The sequence below is a fragment of the Bacillus rossius genome, chromosome 1 (genome assembly GCF_032445375.1).
Source record: "Bacillus rossius redtenbacheri isolate Brsri chromosome 1, Brsri_v3, whole genome shotgun sequence".
Classification (NCBI taxonomy): domain Eukaryota; kingdom Metazoa; phylum Arthropoda; class Insecta; order Phasmatodea; family Bacillidae; genus Bacillus; species Bacillus rossius.
The window spans coordinates 114,341,766-114,359,906 of record NC_086330.1 but is presented as its reverse complement, the minus strand read 5'-3'; the positions used below and the strand labels follow the sequence as shown (position 1 = coordinate 114,359,906).

General features: G+C 39.9%; 1 protein-coding gene across 1 annotated transcript in view; it reads right to left on the bottom strand.

Annotated features, from left to right (window-relative positions):
• Positions 1-5,000, bottom strand: part of LOC134542430 (ecdysone-induced protein 74EF-like) — a 79,325-nt gene extending 74,325 nt beyond the window's left edge. The window contains exon 1 of the mRNA XM_063386660.1: positions 4,438-5,000. Within this exon, the coding sequence (XP_063242730.1) occupies positions 4,438-4,645 (208 nt within the window). The 5' untranslated portion in view covers positions 4,646-5,000. The remainder of the gene's footprint in view (positions 1-4,437) is intronic.
• Positions 5,001-18,141: the final 13,141 nt, after the last annotated feature.

The window sequence follows — 18,141 nt, the reverse complement described above, 5'->3', positions numbered from 1 at the left end:
TGCGTCATAACCGGATGTGCAAGCAAACGAACACGCGCAAAAATTATCCTTGGACATGTGTACGGAAGTATTAATGACAGAAAAATCATATAGTTGAAAAATTATATTGTATTCTATGTATCCGAATAGTATTTGCCAGGGGCACAAATCTATAGGATTCGCAAGAGGGAAGAGTGTGGGGGGGGGGGGGGGGCATAAATCGCAAAGGGGGGATGAGTTGCCCGAGAGTTTTGCGCGTGGGTTATGACAGACACAAGTCATCTCTGGATATGGTGCTTGTATGTTGTATACTGCCCGTATTTTGGCCTATATACATGCAACAAGCAGAAAACTTAAAAAAAAAAAAAAAAAAAGTTTTCTATAAAACATTATTTTGACGTTTACGTTTATGAAACCGTTTCACAGACATGATTATGCAAGCGCAAGCGAGGCCCCTCTGTGAGGGGCTTCTTAATGCCAGGGGAGTAAGCCCCCCTGCCCCCTCCGGATCTACGCATCTACGCCCATGGTAGACTGTCGTATAACGTTTCACAGTCCACGTATCCTCCTTCCACTGCTGGACTGTCGACTTCATGTGGTTGATAGTGTTCGTAATAAAAATACCGTATGTTGCTCTGCACGTCATAGTCGGAAAATGGGACCTACCACTCGTAGGCCCACTTCTTTGAGAACTGTCAAATTTGAAACTAGTTACCTGAAACACACTCTACTAGTGGTGTGAGTTTTAACCACGGGCCATCGAGACTCGGGGAGCGACACGCCACACTAATATGACATAACTAATCGAATGCTAGACAAATAGAAAAGAAATAAGATAAAACATTCTTAACCATTTTCAATTTGTATATAATACTTCTCAACTGTGTTCCTTTAGACCAACTTTTCTTATCCACAAAAAAGTGAGATTAAACTAAACTATACTAACAAATAAAATATATATAAGAATTGGTTCGCTATCTCAAACATTGAATTGGCTCTCGCTAATTGTAGGTTTTTAACCTTTGGCACGCATACCTGTTGAATTCGCGCGGGAGAAGACAGGGAGAGAGGTATTGCTCGTGGGGGTGACCGACTCAATTTATCTTACTATGCGGTCTAGGCCTATTTAAAGTATAGTTTTGACGTAAATTATTGTGTTTATCAGTCCCTTTCACAGTTACGACTGCCCCCACAGAAAGGGTATTATTTACTTCCATGGGGGTCCGGGACTTCCCCCCCCCCCCCTCTTTTCCGGGATCTACAAAGGTGCCGCGGCGGTGTAAGTGGTTGCAACAAGAAACAAGCCTTTGTTTCAATGCGCTACTGTTTTTCAGCACGTGTCGTCCATCAAAACAGAGCCTGCAGGAAGGTGTCGCTGGCGTGAATGACACACAGGTGTATTAAGGGGGTGAGATAAATATTATGACGTCCTCGGGTCACGGACGAGAATGCTGACGGACCCGTCGGGAAACGAGCTACAAGGACGCTTCCAGCGGCCGTCGACGAGTTCCGAGTTCTGCCGGACACGCGGTCATGTTTGAGTGGTGTACAGTCTGCATGGTGTAACTTGTCTCAAACCTGATAGTTCTTAAATGTAGTGCAATGATCTACGTACCTTTCTACCATTGTTTCTCTGGCAACAATAATCGTGTGACATTCGGGAAATAGTTGCCGCTGGTACCAATTTCAACTCAGACAAGTTACAAGTAACGGACTTAATTTCAGAGGCGTCCGTTGCATTCTCGCCATGTGGAGAGTGGGGGGAAGGGATTTCAAATTCAAACGAAAGTTAACAGGTCTGCAATTTGAGCGTTGCTAGGGAATTGGGCTCGAACCCACGACCCTACACCGGTACTAATTTTCCTTCTTATGCGCGCGCATCCGTCATTGATTTACATATGGCGAATTTTGAACAGTAGCAAGCTTTTTCCAAATACCCGTCACCGACTATTAAACGTTTACTACAATGAAAATGAACTATTAACGTGCCAACTAAACGTGTGCCACGGCAATTTTGCTGCCAAATAAAAACCTGATTACTGCGCAACTTGATCGCGCATTTTATTTTATATACCCACAACGGATCGCGCATCTAAACACGTCACTAGCCCATTACTGCAACAATGTTACTTTCGAAATGAAGCGGGACACACGCTGTGCACAAGAAAGAACTACGTAGGCTTTTACAAAGTAATTAACAATCTATAGGAACTTGCATTTTTCTGATAGTTGAAGGAAATAGATGTAAATAGGAGGCACTGTAACCGTTACGTATCATATCCACAAAAAATAATTTCTCACATTTGCGGAATACTAAAAATGTTTTAAAAATATAATAAAATTAACATATAATAATAAAATAATGTCCATCTTTTAGCCCATAAACAATTACTAGGCCTGCCGTTATACGTGTGGAACTATTACATCCTTACACTGTTCTCATTCTGTCTCTTAGAGGGTCTACGATAACATTCAAAATCACTTGTAATTAACTACCTACAAACGTTTATTTTAAATCGGCATGTACATTTACGGTCAGTCACAGCCGTGTTTGTTAAGCATGGTTCGATCTCGTTTTTTGTTTTGAAAGCTCACATTCTTTTTGGCGGACATTATGGGTTTTCATAAGGTGAAACAACCGCCAACACTGCTATGGCGCGAGCTAATTGTGAACGCTGTCATTAAACTGCATAAAATCAGCGTTTATATGCAAATTGTATATGTATTGTAGACGAGACATAGTCTAGGATTAATTAGTTCATCCCAAGCCCGTAAGCGTTAACTTACATAACTACGTAACTCGCGGCCTTCATCCTCATTCAACAGATCTCATGTGATGATTATGCATTGAAATGGGAATTACATAACTATCTCTAATGCTGTCTTTGCCAAATAGCTTCAGTGATTATTAAGCCTAATCTCATTATGTACAATGTCCTAAACATCAAAACAAAATAGAAAGCACTGAGTCATTTTGAATGAATACTCTTCCAACGAGAAGTAAGGAACACAAAGAGGAATTTCGAAGACCAATCTAGTCAGAGAAAAATGAAATTCTAGACAATCCCTACCAAATGGGTCATCATAATTGGAAAAAACATTTTTTTTTTTAAGATGTTAGTTCGTTTAAATTAAACATGCAGAATTCACAAACAAAAACCGAACATAAATTACAATCCAAACATTATTAAGGAATGTAAATAAATTAATTTTGGTTGCCGAATTGCCTTTGAATAGAAACGTTCAATTTAAGCTACGCGCAACTTAATAGTGTTGTGTTAGTTGATTTTGATTATATGTGGAAGGACCAAGTCAAAGGAGCACAAAGGAGTAAATTGTAACCAGTTGTTCCAAAAAAACGCACAAAATAATTCTAAGGAAAAAGTTTTTTTTTCAAGAAAGAAATGTTTTTAAACATTCTAAAAAAAACTGATACGCTTAAAAATATGAAGGAAATTTATTTTTGCAACAATTTTTTTTCAAAACAGATTGAAAAAAAAAGTTGAATTGTGGTGGTAGAGATTTTGTTATATACCGCACACGAGTATTAGCGGTAATGTTCAATAAATTTATTTCATTGACAACTTTGATTGAGTTTTCGATTTATTAAATACGAAGATGATTTCAATCACAGCTACGACAATTGACGTTACCCGTACAAGCTAACGTAAAATAAATACTGAACGTATTAATTAATTAACTAATTATGTGTAAGTTGGGTGTCTACAATGAACAATAGTCAACCACTGACGTAATTTATTTTACATTAAACAGGAATTCCAATTTTAAAAATTGTATTTAAATAAGTCGCTTTAATTTTTTTTCTGTGCTCCGGGAACGAACATAATTGTTTTGTTTGCAAACTAATACTTAAATATTTGAGGCTAGCTTTAATCAGAGTCGTGACTCTCAGTAAAAACTTTTACTATCGTCAAAACAGCTGAGCAAACGTGTTACGGGTTTTGTGTTCCAGTCGCTCAGTGGTAACTAATAAGCGATACTAACAACATGTAGAAACGGTGAATAAAAAATGTATCGTGAGTTAAAAATTTCGGTACTCCCGAGCCAAAAAGACTGAAATTGTACACATTGAATGTTATAAAATAAAGTTTGGAATTTAACATAGGCCATTACCGGTTTACACAGTACCTATGTCATATAAAAAACCATAAAGTTAGGAAAACGTCGATGCCAAAGTTTAAGCGCAAAGATAGCACAGAGAATTTCGTGGAAGGAATTAGTCGAACCAATATAACTTCAGTAACGGAATGTAAACCAGCTATGGCATATGTCCAAAACAATGCTTCAAAGCAATCTTTCCCAGTGCAACAATCATTCAACGAACGTATGTTTTAGAATGTTCTGAACACGAAGCATTGTTGCACTACTGATGATTCCTGCTGCCACGGACTTCTATAGGACTCGGTGTGTTTGACAAGGTCCCGACAGGTTACTCACGGTATCTCGTGATGAGCCGCTTCTTGTACGCCTTGCAGAGCTTCCCCCCGGGCAAGGTCTGTCCGTCGGAGTCGTCCGAGTCCGTGCAGTAGTCCCGGCATGACGGGCTCAGGGGCGGAGACGTCGAGGAAGGGACGCACTTGCCCCGCGCCGAGTTCAAACTCAGGTCCAGGGGCACACACGAGGAGTCCGGTACGTCGTACAGCATGGCCGCTTGCCCTCCGCTCACCAACGACACGTCATCTCGCGAACCAGGGCGGCGATCAGTCGACACTGCTGCCTTTTCGGAACACCCGCATGCCGCGATACAACACAAAACCCCACACCAGCGCACATAAAAATTAATTTAAAAAAAAAAAATTAAAGACGGCGATGCACTCCACGAGAGAAAAAAAAAAGTTATTTTCCACTTGCACGCGCGCTGTCCAATAGTCGCACGACGAAATACACGGGAGCGCGCGAGAAAGCAAAACAAAAACTCAGCGTCACGGCGGATCGCGAAACACCACTACGCGGTGTCGCTTCCACACGCCAACTACCTACGGAGCTGTCCTACTGACTCACATCTCCCAGTCGGGCGCGCTTCGGCCGCCTTCGGCCGCGCTCGGCTCGTCTCGGGCGCCGTCGGGAGCTGGCTTGGCGCGGTCCGCCGACAACGCGGGCGCGCGACCGGTAAAAGTGAAACGGCGACAGGAAAAGGAAAAGAGGAAAACTCGTTTACTTTTTTTTTTTTTAATTTTATTTCCATCCTTTTCATTTCGCGTCCGGCTGGTCACGGAGCGGCGGAAGGGGGACAAACAATTCCGAGAGGGAACTGCAAAATAACTCTTCGCGGAAACGCGAAACCAGATCTACAAGATTTCGTATTTGTCAGTTGAAACTAATAGTTACAGGGACGAGGAAGGAATAAAAACAATTTTTAAAAAAAAATTTGGTTGTCTGTAAAGTCGGTTTACGGACGATAGTTTAACGTGACGTCATAACAAAACATTGATGAAATGATTGCATACTTTTATGAATAAAATTGAATCATTTTTATTGAATCATCACTATTTTGTATGGATACAAAGAAGGAGTGAAGACAAAGACAAAGAAGACGTGACAACGTCTAATAAATCGATGAACGCCGGCTGCACGCACGAAAAAGTGTCCCGTTACGCACATTGTCCCGTTACGCTGTGTCCCGTTACGCACATTGTACGCTTGCGCCGCATATATCTATCTTCCACTCGATTGGAACAACCATCGATTTGACTTTTTCTAGGCACATTAAACTTGAACCACTCCCATTCGTTTCCTACTTTTCCTATCATCGTCAGAATAACACAGATTGGAAGAAGTTAAATAGCAAACATGTATAAAAGTTATAGTTAAAATAATCTCTTCGTTAAAGTAATAAACATATTTGAATTAATGAGTGCAAATAAAAGTAAATTTATCAATTAAATTGTAGATTTCATTTCACTCCTTCTTTGTATCCATACTAAATAGTGATAATTCAATAAAAATGATTCAATTATGTTCATAAAAGTATGCAATCATTTCGTCAATGTTTTGTTATGACGTTGTCACGTTAAACTATCGTCCGTAAACCGACTTTACAGACAACCAAATTGTTTTTATTTTTATTTTTTACTGTATTTTTATGTTAACAAAAATACTTTTAAATCATCTGAATAGTATGTAAATTAATGTTCCTCCGGTGCCTGGTGCCATTGCGTGGTGACGTTGGTGTCGACCGCCATCTTGGATTCTGACATCATGGTGGCCATTTTGGTGTCAAATTACCTAAAAAATGACACAATTTTTTTTAGAAATGTCCTTTATTTCGAGGGGAAAATTCCCGTTTTGAGGGAAAATTCCCGTTTTTCCCCTTAAAAATTCAAAACTACGAAATTTGGAATGTCTCAAAAGACTTTTGCCTTTGAAAGCACCAAAATTCCTACAAGTGGCTTAAGGCTCCTAAAAGCTAGCCACCCTTAGCCGCCGGGGTCATGTCCTTGACCGTAACCATAAAAACGCGAAAACTTTAATTTTTGAACCAAAAAAATCCAAAAAAATTACAAAAAATATTTAAATAATTACTTACTTCAAATGTTTAGTTACGTAATCCATCCCAGTCCTATATTCGATTCCTGGCAAGAGTAAAAATGTAATTTATGTAACAAAATTTAAAAATTCTTAATTACCATTAAAAAGACTAAAATTTTCTTACGTCATACTTTTCGTAACGCCCACCATCTTGAAAATCCGGAGAAAATCTTAAAAATAATAATAATAATGTCTATCGCTGACTTCCGTGGAGGAAGGATCCGTCGCTAATATTTTTGCTCTCGCTGGGTTCGAACCGAAGACTCCATGTTGTTAGTGCGTTTTTCAATTAAAATGTTATTAAAATTGTATTAAATAATTTTTAAAATATTAAAATTTTTCGTAATATTTACGATAATACATACATATTTTTAAGATGGCGGGCATGACGTCATAATCATTGATGGCAGAATGTTATATATTATTATTAAATTTGTATTAAATTTAATATTTTTTCCTATTTTATAGCATAAAAATGCGGATTTTCCGAATGGTAGGCATTACGAAAAGTGTAACGTTTCTATAATCCAAGATGGCGGATGTGACGTAAGCAATTTTTATTCTTTTTAATGGTAACTAAGCATTTTTAATTTGTTTTACATATATGACATGTTTACTCTTGCCAGGAATCTAACATAGTACTGAGATGGATTGCGTAGTTAAATATTTGAAGTAAGCAATTTTTATATATATATATTTGGAATTTTTTCGGAATAGTTTGGTCAAAAAATAAGGTTTTCGAGTTAACAGTCAAGGTCAAGGTGACCTCTTTTGAGGTATTCAGAATCTCGAATTTTTGAGGGAAAAAACGGGAATTTAATTTTTGTTAAATTTTCCCCTCGAAATAAGGAAATTTCTAGGGAATTTGTGTCATTTTTGAGGTAATTTGACACCAAAATGGCCGCCGTGACGTCATAATCCAAGTTGGCGGTCGACACAACCGCCATCACGCACCGGCACCAGGCGCCGGAGGAACATTTTCATACTACTCTTGTGTTAAAAAGTAGTTTGTAACTATCAACAGTATTGAGACTATAAATTTGCGGACATTACAAGTCCATCTCTATTATTTTTGCTCCTCGCTGGGTCACTGGAGACGGATAGGCGCCCCAGCGCAGGAAAACGCGCAAGAATGGTCTCAATCAAGCCACTGCGAGCGCGCCAGTTGCTAGTACAAAAAATGGATTTGGAGAAAGAAAGTAGGATTTCGGTGTGTAAACTGGATCCCGCCACCACTCGAAGAAACAGCTATATGGCAGGAAGTGTCTGGGTTAAAAACGCGCCAGTGTGTGCCACTGCTTGTGATTGCGCCACTCAGTTCGCCATGTTCTGCGACACGCTAGCCCCTGACACGGGGCACGGGAGGGCACGGGAGGGCACGCGTGCGCAGATCGGCGACCTCCCGGCGCGGAGACCTTGGCCCAGCCGCGCGGGCGGCCAGAGTCAAGGCTGCGCGCGCCGGCGGTCGCCAGACGCCACGGACCAGTGAAGCCGCCGCTCCGATCTTCAGGGGGATCAGACCTCGCCATCTTGCAATTCAAAATATTTCGATACTGCTTGCAGTAAAGCTTCCGTATTAATTTTTTGGAGTGTCATTTCATAGGACTTCGCCTTGGCTACTTGTTGAAGTGAACACTCGTGAACTGGTGTGATTATCTTGATAGTAGTAGTCGCCCGTGAGAAATGATAAGTTATTTGCTCGCGACGATTACAGACTGGAGACTGTTAGTATATATGTGGTTGCAACAAGGTCAGAAGGTCTGGGAGATATTATTTATGCCTTGACATGACAAAAATTGAGATAAATAGTTCAAAATTAGAATTATTACAAACACATGCAAACATTCAAGACGGCGGAGCCTAATTAAAGTCACACCTAAAATATTTTGCCTCTAATATTTCATATTTTGCCTCTGATATTTCATGGTTTTAAATATATACATAATATAAACACATTTAATTGTTTATAAGATACTTTTTTCTACCAAACAAGTCTTTATATCATGATTGTTATCAAGTGAAAGGTAATTTTTTTTTGTCAGTCCTGGCATGTACTGAAAGCATGGTATATGAGGGATAGAGTTTTTGATTAACCGTTCGTAATTAGCTTTTGTTTTAAAATATTTTTAAATATATATATATCATAAATCAATAAAAATTAAGTTTTTTCAAAACCCTGAGAATCACAGGTTTCTATGGTATAGAGAAAACCTACTTTTTGTTGATTTGTCTTAAAGGCATTAAATAATAGCTTGTTTTGCAGAAAAAACCTTTCATAAACAATAAATTATGGCTATATTATGAATTTATTTAAATCCTTTGCAAAAACATGAAATACAAAAAAGTATTATTATTTAGGGCACTGCCCCCTTAAGGGGCCCGTCTAGTCAGGGATGTATCTGTTTGGTCAGGCGGGATGATAAGTGCGACGTTCGCTGCTGCTTTTAGCGCGGTATCGCCTCTAAGCGCAAGGCTCTGAACTGGCACGCAGTTTTCCCGTCGTGCTTAGGACAACTGTGAAATATGAGCGGTAATCATCATATTCGATGGCGGTAAAATGAAGATAAAGATGTAATGCAAGGCTCCATAGTGTTTTCAAGCATTTCATTTCCAAAAATTAGTCTGAAAACATGCGTTTCAAATATTTTTCACTCTCCTACACACACGGTTTAAAAATGAAATACGAAAACAGAACTACCCATCCGCCCTCAGCGCATTCTTCAATGCTTTTCGTAAACAAGCACCTCTCTGATATCTTGAGAAGTTTTCAAATCGCGTGGTTTTTTCTGAAGCTCTGCACAACGCACATGTGCGGAGGTTGGCGGGGGGCTTTAACCGATGTCGAGGACGGTGATACCAACCCCTGCGCCATACACGTCTCCTCGACATCCCTGGCGCGACTCAAGGGCGGGAGAAACTGCGGCGAGTGGCGACTGCGCGTGCGCGAAACCAGCCACCCCCCCCCCCCCCCCCCCTTCGCCCCCGGCCGACACTCCTCTCGCTCCAGCTGGAAGTGACCTGCTTCCCCGCCTGGTCCATCTCTGATTTTACTTATCCGTGTTAAAGGAGGCCGCCTGGCTGGGCGCACGAGATTTTAAAGCACGTGTCGCTAAGGGCGACACCGTGCTCGAGCTCCACACGTCTCTTCGCCTCTACGCGCTGCATGTAGGAACCGAACTGGCGTGCAGTTTTAGCGTCAGTAATGCGCCTCCATAGGATTTTAAAAGGTGACCAAAAAATTTTAAGGTGGAGTAATAATGATGAAGTTTCCCTACACGTACCTATCCTGCTTATAACACTGTGTACTAATTTTTTATACATAGAATCGCCTTTTAAAACACCCGTTTTACCCTTCTTTCGCTGTCCAAGGTCCAAGGAACACACGGAAATGCGACGCCACAATAACCGGACCGGAAGTTCAAACACGGATCCTCTAGAAGGTGAGTCAAGCTTTGATTCGCGCCACCTCGCTCGGTATGTGCATCTAAACCAAGGGCAAATCCAAGAGGAGAGAGGGCACGGTGTTCTTCATTTTGTTGTTGTGTAATACAATATGGCTAAAATGCTCTATAGGTTTTCGCAATCAAAGTGTTAGGAGTTGTTAGAAACTTTGTAACTAAGGACGCGGTTACACGGGACTCTGAACTACTTCAGGTAAGCATGTTCAACTTTTGCGTGCGGTTATACACAAGTATGAACATGTTTCGTTCGAGGCCATTTCTCATTCAACCTAAATAAGTTGGCAAAGCAGTTCAGAACAACATCTCTTATACATAAGCCTCTGGTTGGGTGATGTGTGTTGAGAGTAAAACAGTCCTTTATGAAAAACGTAAGGTGGAGAATGTTCGTGGCACAAGTTAGTGTAATATTTTACCAACTGCAACAAAAAAGATCAAAAGGTAAAATTTTTATTGTTTTAAAATAGATGCTAACGATAATTCTCTATCAGAGGTACACTTGCTCAACAAATTTCCAAAAATCTCTAAGTGCGTTTGTTTAATAATATTATTAATTCCATCTCTTCTTACATTACCGTACAAAACAATTTAAAAAAAACACGTTTTTCTACATACAAAATAAATGGGCTACACAACACATTCATTTGATGACAGTGGACAATCGGTTTTGGAGTTGAACACACGTGTAAACGCATACTTTCGCGTTTGTAAAAAAATGTTTAATTAAACCTGTTCACCTGAAGTACTTCAGCGTTCCGTGCAACCGCAAACTAACTAAAAAAATATTGATAAAAACATTTTTTTATAACTAATGTTTACCTCCTTGTTATTGAATATTACTGCATGGCACCACGCAAGAGGTATAATTCCTGAGAAAGAAACGCCCTGCCCTAGTCGAGGCCAGGGGCCCGCCAGCTCGCGACCCCGCGCGACCCCGCCGGAACGGCTGGCGGCAGCGAAACACTAGGAGCGCGACCCGACACCGCACACACCTCCTTCGCGCGAGGCGTGCGCTGCAGTCTCGCACTACACGCTGTCCGCGGCGAGCCCACACTCCTGCGGCCCCCGTGTCCAGCCTGCGCGAACAACTGGCCGAACAACAAATAATATCATTACGATCGGCTCTGCGCTGTGCACCCCTTGTGCTGATTCAAACCATTCGTCTAGTACGACCGCAGCAGACGTACAAGTTACACTACGCCACGAAATTCAACGTCAACAACTGTCCAAAGCTTAAACCCGTGGTTTTTCGAGCCATGTATCTAAAATAATAAAAAAAAATGTCTACCGAAAAATTTAATTACTGTCTTGTAAACTATCCTCCAAGATCACAACACTTAGCTTAAATTAAAACCACCCAGCACGAAAACAAAACCTTCGTGTTACTAGGCAAGCCTTGCTAGCAGGGCGACGAATGAAGTCGCTCACCGCCAGGAGTACCAACCCAGACGCACACACACCCAGCAAGGTCCAAGCTCCCAACTCCAGCACTTGCTTCTTGTCCTGTATTCAACCTGCTTGCTTAATGCTTGCCATGAATGAGCCCATGGTTTTCCTTACCTGGGCCCAACTTAACTATTTGAAGTCTAGATTTAAGATAGGGGAGTTACCCATGGCATAAATTGTTGCCATGGCTGGCCAATCCCCGAACAAAGAGCATGATGCATGCTAGCTACCCTTACTGCGTGGCTGAAACCCAGCCTTCGGCCGGGGACGCACTTAGTCTACACTAACGCAGACTTTTAGTTTTTAGTAAGGTTAAGAACAAAAATTCCCAACCTACTTTAAAACAAGCCATTGCAACGCGCAGGATCGAACAACGCAATGGCCAATAGGAAAACCGACCCGGCGCCTGGCAGATGACCACGCTGCCGTGCCGCAGTACGCCCGCGCCGTGTAGGTTGCCTACACACCCGCCTTACAGGCAAACGATCCGCGCGAAACACTGAGAAAATATTTTTATCGACACCTGCGTGTATTTCGTATTTCGAGTAAACATCACGCGCCATGATATACTCTAGCGTATTCTTACTGCCATGGCCAGTATCAGGATACTAAAAAAATTTAATGATTAAGAATCATATACTAAACATTATGGACTATGCTAATCATAGCATACATCCATGCAGGTATCGCCACTCATACTTGTCAGTGCAGCTCTGCGGGAACTAATACGCCGTTTCCTCGCGGCTGATACAGTTGGCTTTCCAGTCAGTCGTCTCGGGCTCAAGGCCATTACTGATTTTTTTTTGAAAATGTAAATGGAACACAAATATTCATGTAAAATTACATATATTTATAAATTTGTACCTTTACGTGAAAACAACTGTATCCCTAAAAAAAATTAATCGTAGTAATACCTACTGGATTCGGATTCTTACCCGGGCATTTATGCTTTGCGTTTTCACAGTACCGCCAATAGTTTAAATTATATGTAAACATTTTCCTGAATAGCTTTAGAGTATTAACTGCGCCCATTTATAAGCTTGATACAACAAAATAAAAGTCAAATTATTGAATATTCGATTATATTTTCTATGGTTTAAAAAAATTATGTTTGAATGAAACATGAATTAAAATATAAAATTATGCGCCAATTTTTGTAAGAAGTACTCAGTATTATCTCAAAAAAAATGTATTCCATACATGCAAAAATAGCCATAGCCATGTGTTGTAAAAAAAGTACAACATCTTTCTTGTAATTCACAAACTATTTAATGAAATCTGGCTTCCACAGTTGATAACTATTATTTTTGATGTGAGGTGTGTCAGAATGTAAGAGTAAACACGGGTCGCCTGCCCGTGGTTGCAGGGACATGTGGACGTGCTGGCGAGACACAGGTGTTCCACCCACGGCGCTCCGGCCTGGCGCGGGCACGCGGTTACTACACCCGCAGAGCTCGCCAGCTGGCGCCGACACGTGCCACGCCAGCCAGCGCAGTCCAGCGCTCTGCTGACGGGACACGGCTCGACTTGGGGCGCGTCTGCACACTTACACACAACTGATTAGTGGTGTGTTTGTGTCAGTGCTTTCAGCTCTGCTTCTGGCTCTGGACTGGCGCGCATTCTTCTCGTCGTGCAGACAACTATGAGATTTCAGTGGAGACCATATCTTCATATGGCGGAGAAATGAAGCTAGAGGTGTAGTGCAAGTCCCTCGAGTGTTTTCAAAAAACTGTACCCGCAGTTTCATGCCTAAAAATAACTCTGAAAACATGCGTTTCAGCCTTTTTTTTTACTCTTGCAAAATACAATTCAAAAATGCAAATCGGAAACAAAGACTATTTTAATGCTTTTCGTAAACAGAAACCACTTAAATATCTTGAGTAGTTTTTAAATCACGTGTTTTTTTTTAATCTGGAGCTCTGCACACCCTAAGTTTCCGTATCACACGTCATATTGATTATTTCATTTTCTTGTCAGTTCTGTTATTTATCACGATTTCGTTCATCCGTATTATGTTTCGTCTCGAAATTTTTCAACACATATTTACTGAATATGATCTAATGACATAAAATGTCACACAAATTTTCATTGCACTATCACTTACGCCACTTTTTACAGCTAGGAAATAAAGTTTAGTTTATATCTGGTGGGAAAGTTTGTGAACCAGCAATAAATGCAAGAGGGCCACAAGAAAATTAAATAACCAACTCGATGTATGATGGATTTTTATTTATTTTGCTCATTTCCAAACTTGAACGAATAAATATTTTCAAAATTGGACATTATATGTAAATTTGTTTGGCATTTTCCAACTGTGAACACTAAGAAAATGACTTACAGTGAGTGACCATGGCACATTCAGTCAAGCAGAAATTTTAATAATGTAAATTGTTTAACTTTTCAATTTCAGATAACTAGTAGCATATTTATATATACAGAATGATTAGTACAGGGTTAGACAAACTGAACGGGCGTGTTGGTGGACCCATTTTAAAAATATATATTGAGCGAAAAGTTTCTAGGGGTTGAATATTTTTTGTAATAATTTTTTTAAATATTGTTCTTACGCTTGACCGAAATTTGACCTCCAAACCCCTATAGTTGTTTTGTCGCGCATTTTAGATTTAATTTTTTTTAATTTACGTTTTGTCCCTGACGCATCCTTAATCTATGAAAGGCAATGTTAGATGTAATGAACGACTAAAGAATTAGTTTTGAACTCATAAAGTTGGAAAAATGAAACCAAATAGAAAAATGGTGTACTTCAACTTAATTTAAAAAAAAAAACTAAGCGTGTTGAGGTGTTCAAAATTCTTTTATAAACTGCCATAGGTATTGTTTATTACAACGGTACAATAAATGGGTATAAAACTATATCAGCTTGTGTGAAAAATAAGACGTACGCTGTTAGTCTCGAAATCTCTTCGCGAAAAAACACAGCCCTACCAATGGCGGAATAGTCAAAGATTTATTTGTGTACGTGCGTGTGAGGTTAATAATAAACCAGAAATGACCATACTTTTGCAAATCTCTAGCTGTTACTATAGTCAAGGGCATATATTTTTCGCGAAAATATTTCGAGACTAGGTTACAACATTAGAGCATCCTCTGTGCTTCGTGATTCGTTGAGTTCCTTCCAGTTTCATGTTTGCTGTTGGTACACGAATCACAACCATTTAGTGCGGAAACAAACACGTTTTGAATGGCTCAGGCAATAAATAAATGGCTTCTCTTGCAGACGGTCACCAATAACAAGGAAGAAACCGCTGGCACAGGTATTCCTTATTGCAGTCTAATGAGCGTTCATGTTTGTTTTCGCGAAAAATACATAGTCCTTAGGGAATGCCTCCTATATCAGATCATGATTTTATATTTATGTTAATCACATATAAACTTGTAGACTTTTTCAATAGTTTAACTTTCACGAATTGAAAAATATGTACCTACATCTCATACTTTTTACATAGTTCGCTGTCAAATTAAAATTGTTAACATATTGGCGCGTACAAATAATAATAATAATAAATTTGGTTACAGAACTGAAACATTTTAGGTTTAACTGTAATGCTACTGGCTAGTTCAAGATGTGGTTTGCATTTCTATTTCAAAATATTATTTTATTTTGCTTCACTGTAAAAATATTTACAAATTTAAGAAAAGCCAGGTAAAATTAACTAAAATTTTCATGAAGAAATTCCAACCATTTCTTGAAGTAGCAGTAGCATTGCCGTTATACCTAAAAGTATCAGTTCTGTTTTACAGTTTATTCTCATTTGTAGGCCCTAAAAACGTTAAAAATTTAATTTGACAGCTATTTATGCAATGGTCATATATTTCATTACGTAAAAGTAAATTATTTAAAAGTCTACATTTGACCAGTGTTTAAATTTAAAATAACGACCTGAAATGCGAGACACCCCTTTAACTTTAAGACGTGGCCTATTGCTATCCCCGTTGTCGACGATACGGAGGACTTGAATCCTCCCTGCTCACTCTCCCACACAGAAAAAAAAATTCTGTACTTATACAAAATAATCTTTTGGAAACCAGTTGCCAAGAAATAGTTTGTAATAATACAAGAACGATATTGGAACTTTGTACAGCACATGGCTATGGTTATTTGTGCATATATTAAATACCTTTTTCGAGATAATACTGAGTATATCTTACGAAAAATGGAGCATAATTTTATATTTTTAATAAATGTTTCATTTAAGCATAATTTTTTTAAACCAATGGAAAATATAATAAAATATTAAATAATTGGATTATATTTGGTTTTATATTGCTTATTATTGTGATCAGTTTACGGGAAAGCTATTCAGGGAACGGTTCACAAATGTCTGGAACTATTGGAGGTACTGGGACAACACAAAGCATAAATGCCCGGGTAAGAATCCGAACCCAGTATTACTGCGAATACTATTTTTGGTAGTGGTACAGCTGTTTTCATGGAAATGTGCAAATGTACAAATATCTGTAATTCTACATAAATATTTCTGTTCCATTTATAGAAAAAAAGCTACTCCAGTGCAGCACGCGTGGTTATCGCCACACCCGGGGAGGGCGCGCACGCGCCCAGCCCAAGTCGCCAAGGAATTGGTAAACAGAGAACGGTCGACACGATAACACTGTTGGGGCGGCATTTCGCAGCAGTTTGTAAACAGCGCGCGTCCCGCCTCGGCCGCCGCAGTTTCCGATGCTGCGCTATCTGCGCTCGGGCGAAAACAGTCGCACAGCTTTGTTTCGCGGCACGTGGTCCGTCAGTGTCCGCCGTCGTGCGGCGCTGCGCTCCTGCGAGGCCGCGCCGCGCAGACGTGGATGCCTCATGGCAGCGGAAGTAATAACGTCAAAACTACGCACATGTTTTAAGAAAAACGTTTTGAATGCTATAAAGCACCGGTTCCCAAACGGTGGGTCGCGACCCACTAGTGGGTGATAAGAAAAATTGAAACTAATCGACTTGTTAAATAAATAACTGTTTTGCTACAAAGTGCTTATATTATGTCAACCATTTTCAAATCAGAACACAAATTGTTTATCAATAATCAATCGGTATCTTAAAAAAGCATATATATATTTGCAATATTTGATGGTAAATTAATATATACATAAGGAAGGGATACGATACAAATAAGGTTTTTTTACTCCACCATGGACCGATAGACCGTGCAGGTATTCCTATAAGGAAAGGCGGGTCGCCAGCTGAAAAAGTTTGGGAACCACTGCTATAAAGTTTGCCTCTTACTGCGTGCATATAGGCCTAGTGTCGGTTATCCCCACGAGCAATATCTTTGAGCCGCTGATTCCACCCTTACCCCTCTCCCTGCAGATCCTGAACATCTGCGCCTTTTACAGCTGGCATCAAATATTAAGCCAACAGCAACCAATAGAGCCCCGATTATTGCCCCGGGCTAGACGCATCTGTTCTGTTCACAACTGCACGTACGATAATTAGAGATAGTGATTTACCGTGGAAAACCAACTTTTTGATAGCCTTCGATTCACTTAGTCTATAATACATTTTAGTAGCATTTTCATTGAATCGTGGGTTTTTGAAGCGCCCTGAAATACAGGAAGCCAACATTATTCTCTGGTATAGCAGGTTGAACGCCACACAGGGCCGTCTAGAGAATGGGCGGAAGGAGGGGAGGCAACATGCCCGGATACTAGGCACCAGGTTTAAGGTGTATTAGGCCCCGCCATCTTGGACTTTTCCCTCTTTTTACTAGAGTTATAATTTTGAACTATCTATCGAAAATTTTGGCATTTCAAGACATAACTCATATCTCCTGGACATTCTACATCTTGTTGAAACCACTATTTACTAACAGGATATAGTCTGTTATTATTTCACGCGGGCGATTATAACTATTATGATAATCACACAAGTTCACAAGTGTTGACTTCTAAAAGTATCGAAAACTAAGTACTATGCCATGTCAAACCAAACAATTCACTACGGAAGCTTTATTGCAAACGGTTTCAAAATATCTGAATTAGTAAGATGGCTAGGCCTAATCCCACTTCACTGAACCAGATCTAGAGAACTTTGTTTCCCTTCTCAAGTCACAGGTAGTGTTCCCTTCCCCCGCCTGGTGAGTTGGGTCCCGTTATGTCCCACAAACAGTTATCCCAACCACTTCCCCCTCCATGCCCTTGGGCACCGTGACTAAAGGCGACAGGCTCAAGGTCGCACTCCAACAAAACACATTCCTGGTTTCGCACTAACGCCTCACTAAACTTCCGCCACAGCACTCGCCAGAATAATCTACAACTACACTGTTTTTTTTTGTAAATTTGTAAATTTACATGAAAACAACTGTATCACTACAAAATAGTGTTCGCAGTAATATTGGGTTCGGATTCTTACCCGAAAATTTATTCTTTGTGTTGTCCCAGTACATCCAATAGTAAAAGTTTTATTTTATTTTTACTCTTAAGTTTCCTGAATAGCTTTCCAATACAACTGTAATAATGGTGACTGCACACTGGAAATGTGACCTACCCAGTAAATATTACAACAGACTATTTTTACAGATGTAGCATATTGTATTGTATAGCTAACTAAGAACCCTTACAATTATGTTTTATTTTTCCAAATGATTTTTTGGAATAGTTTTTAGTGTTTTTTTCTTAATTTATATTATTCATTAAGCTTCCTTAATTTATTGTATTCGATGGTGTGGTCCCAATGTTCAGTGTAAAA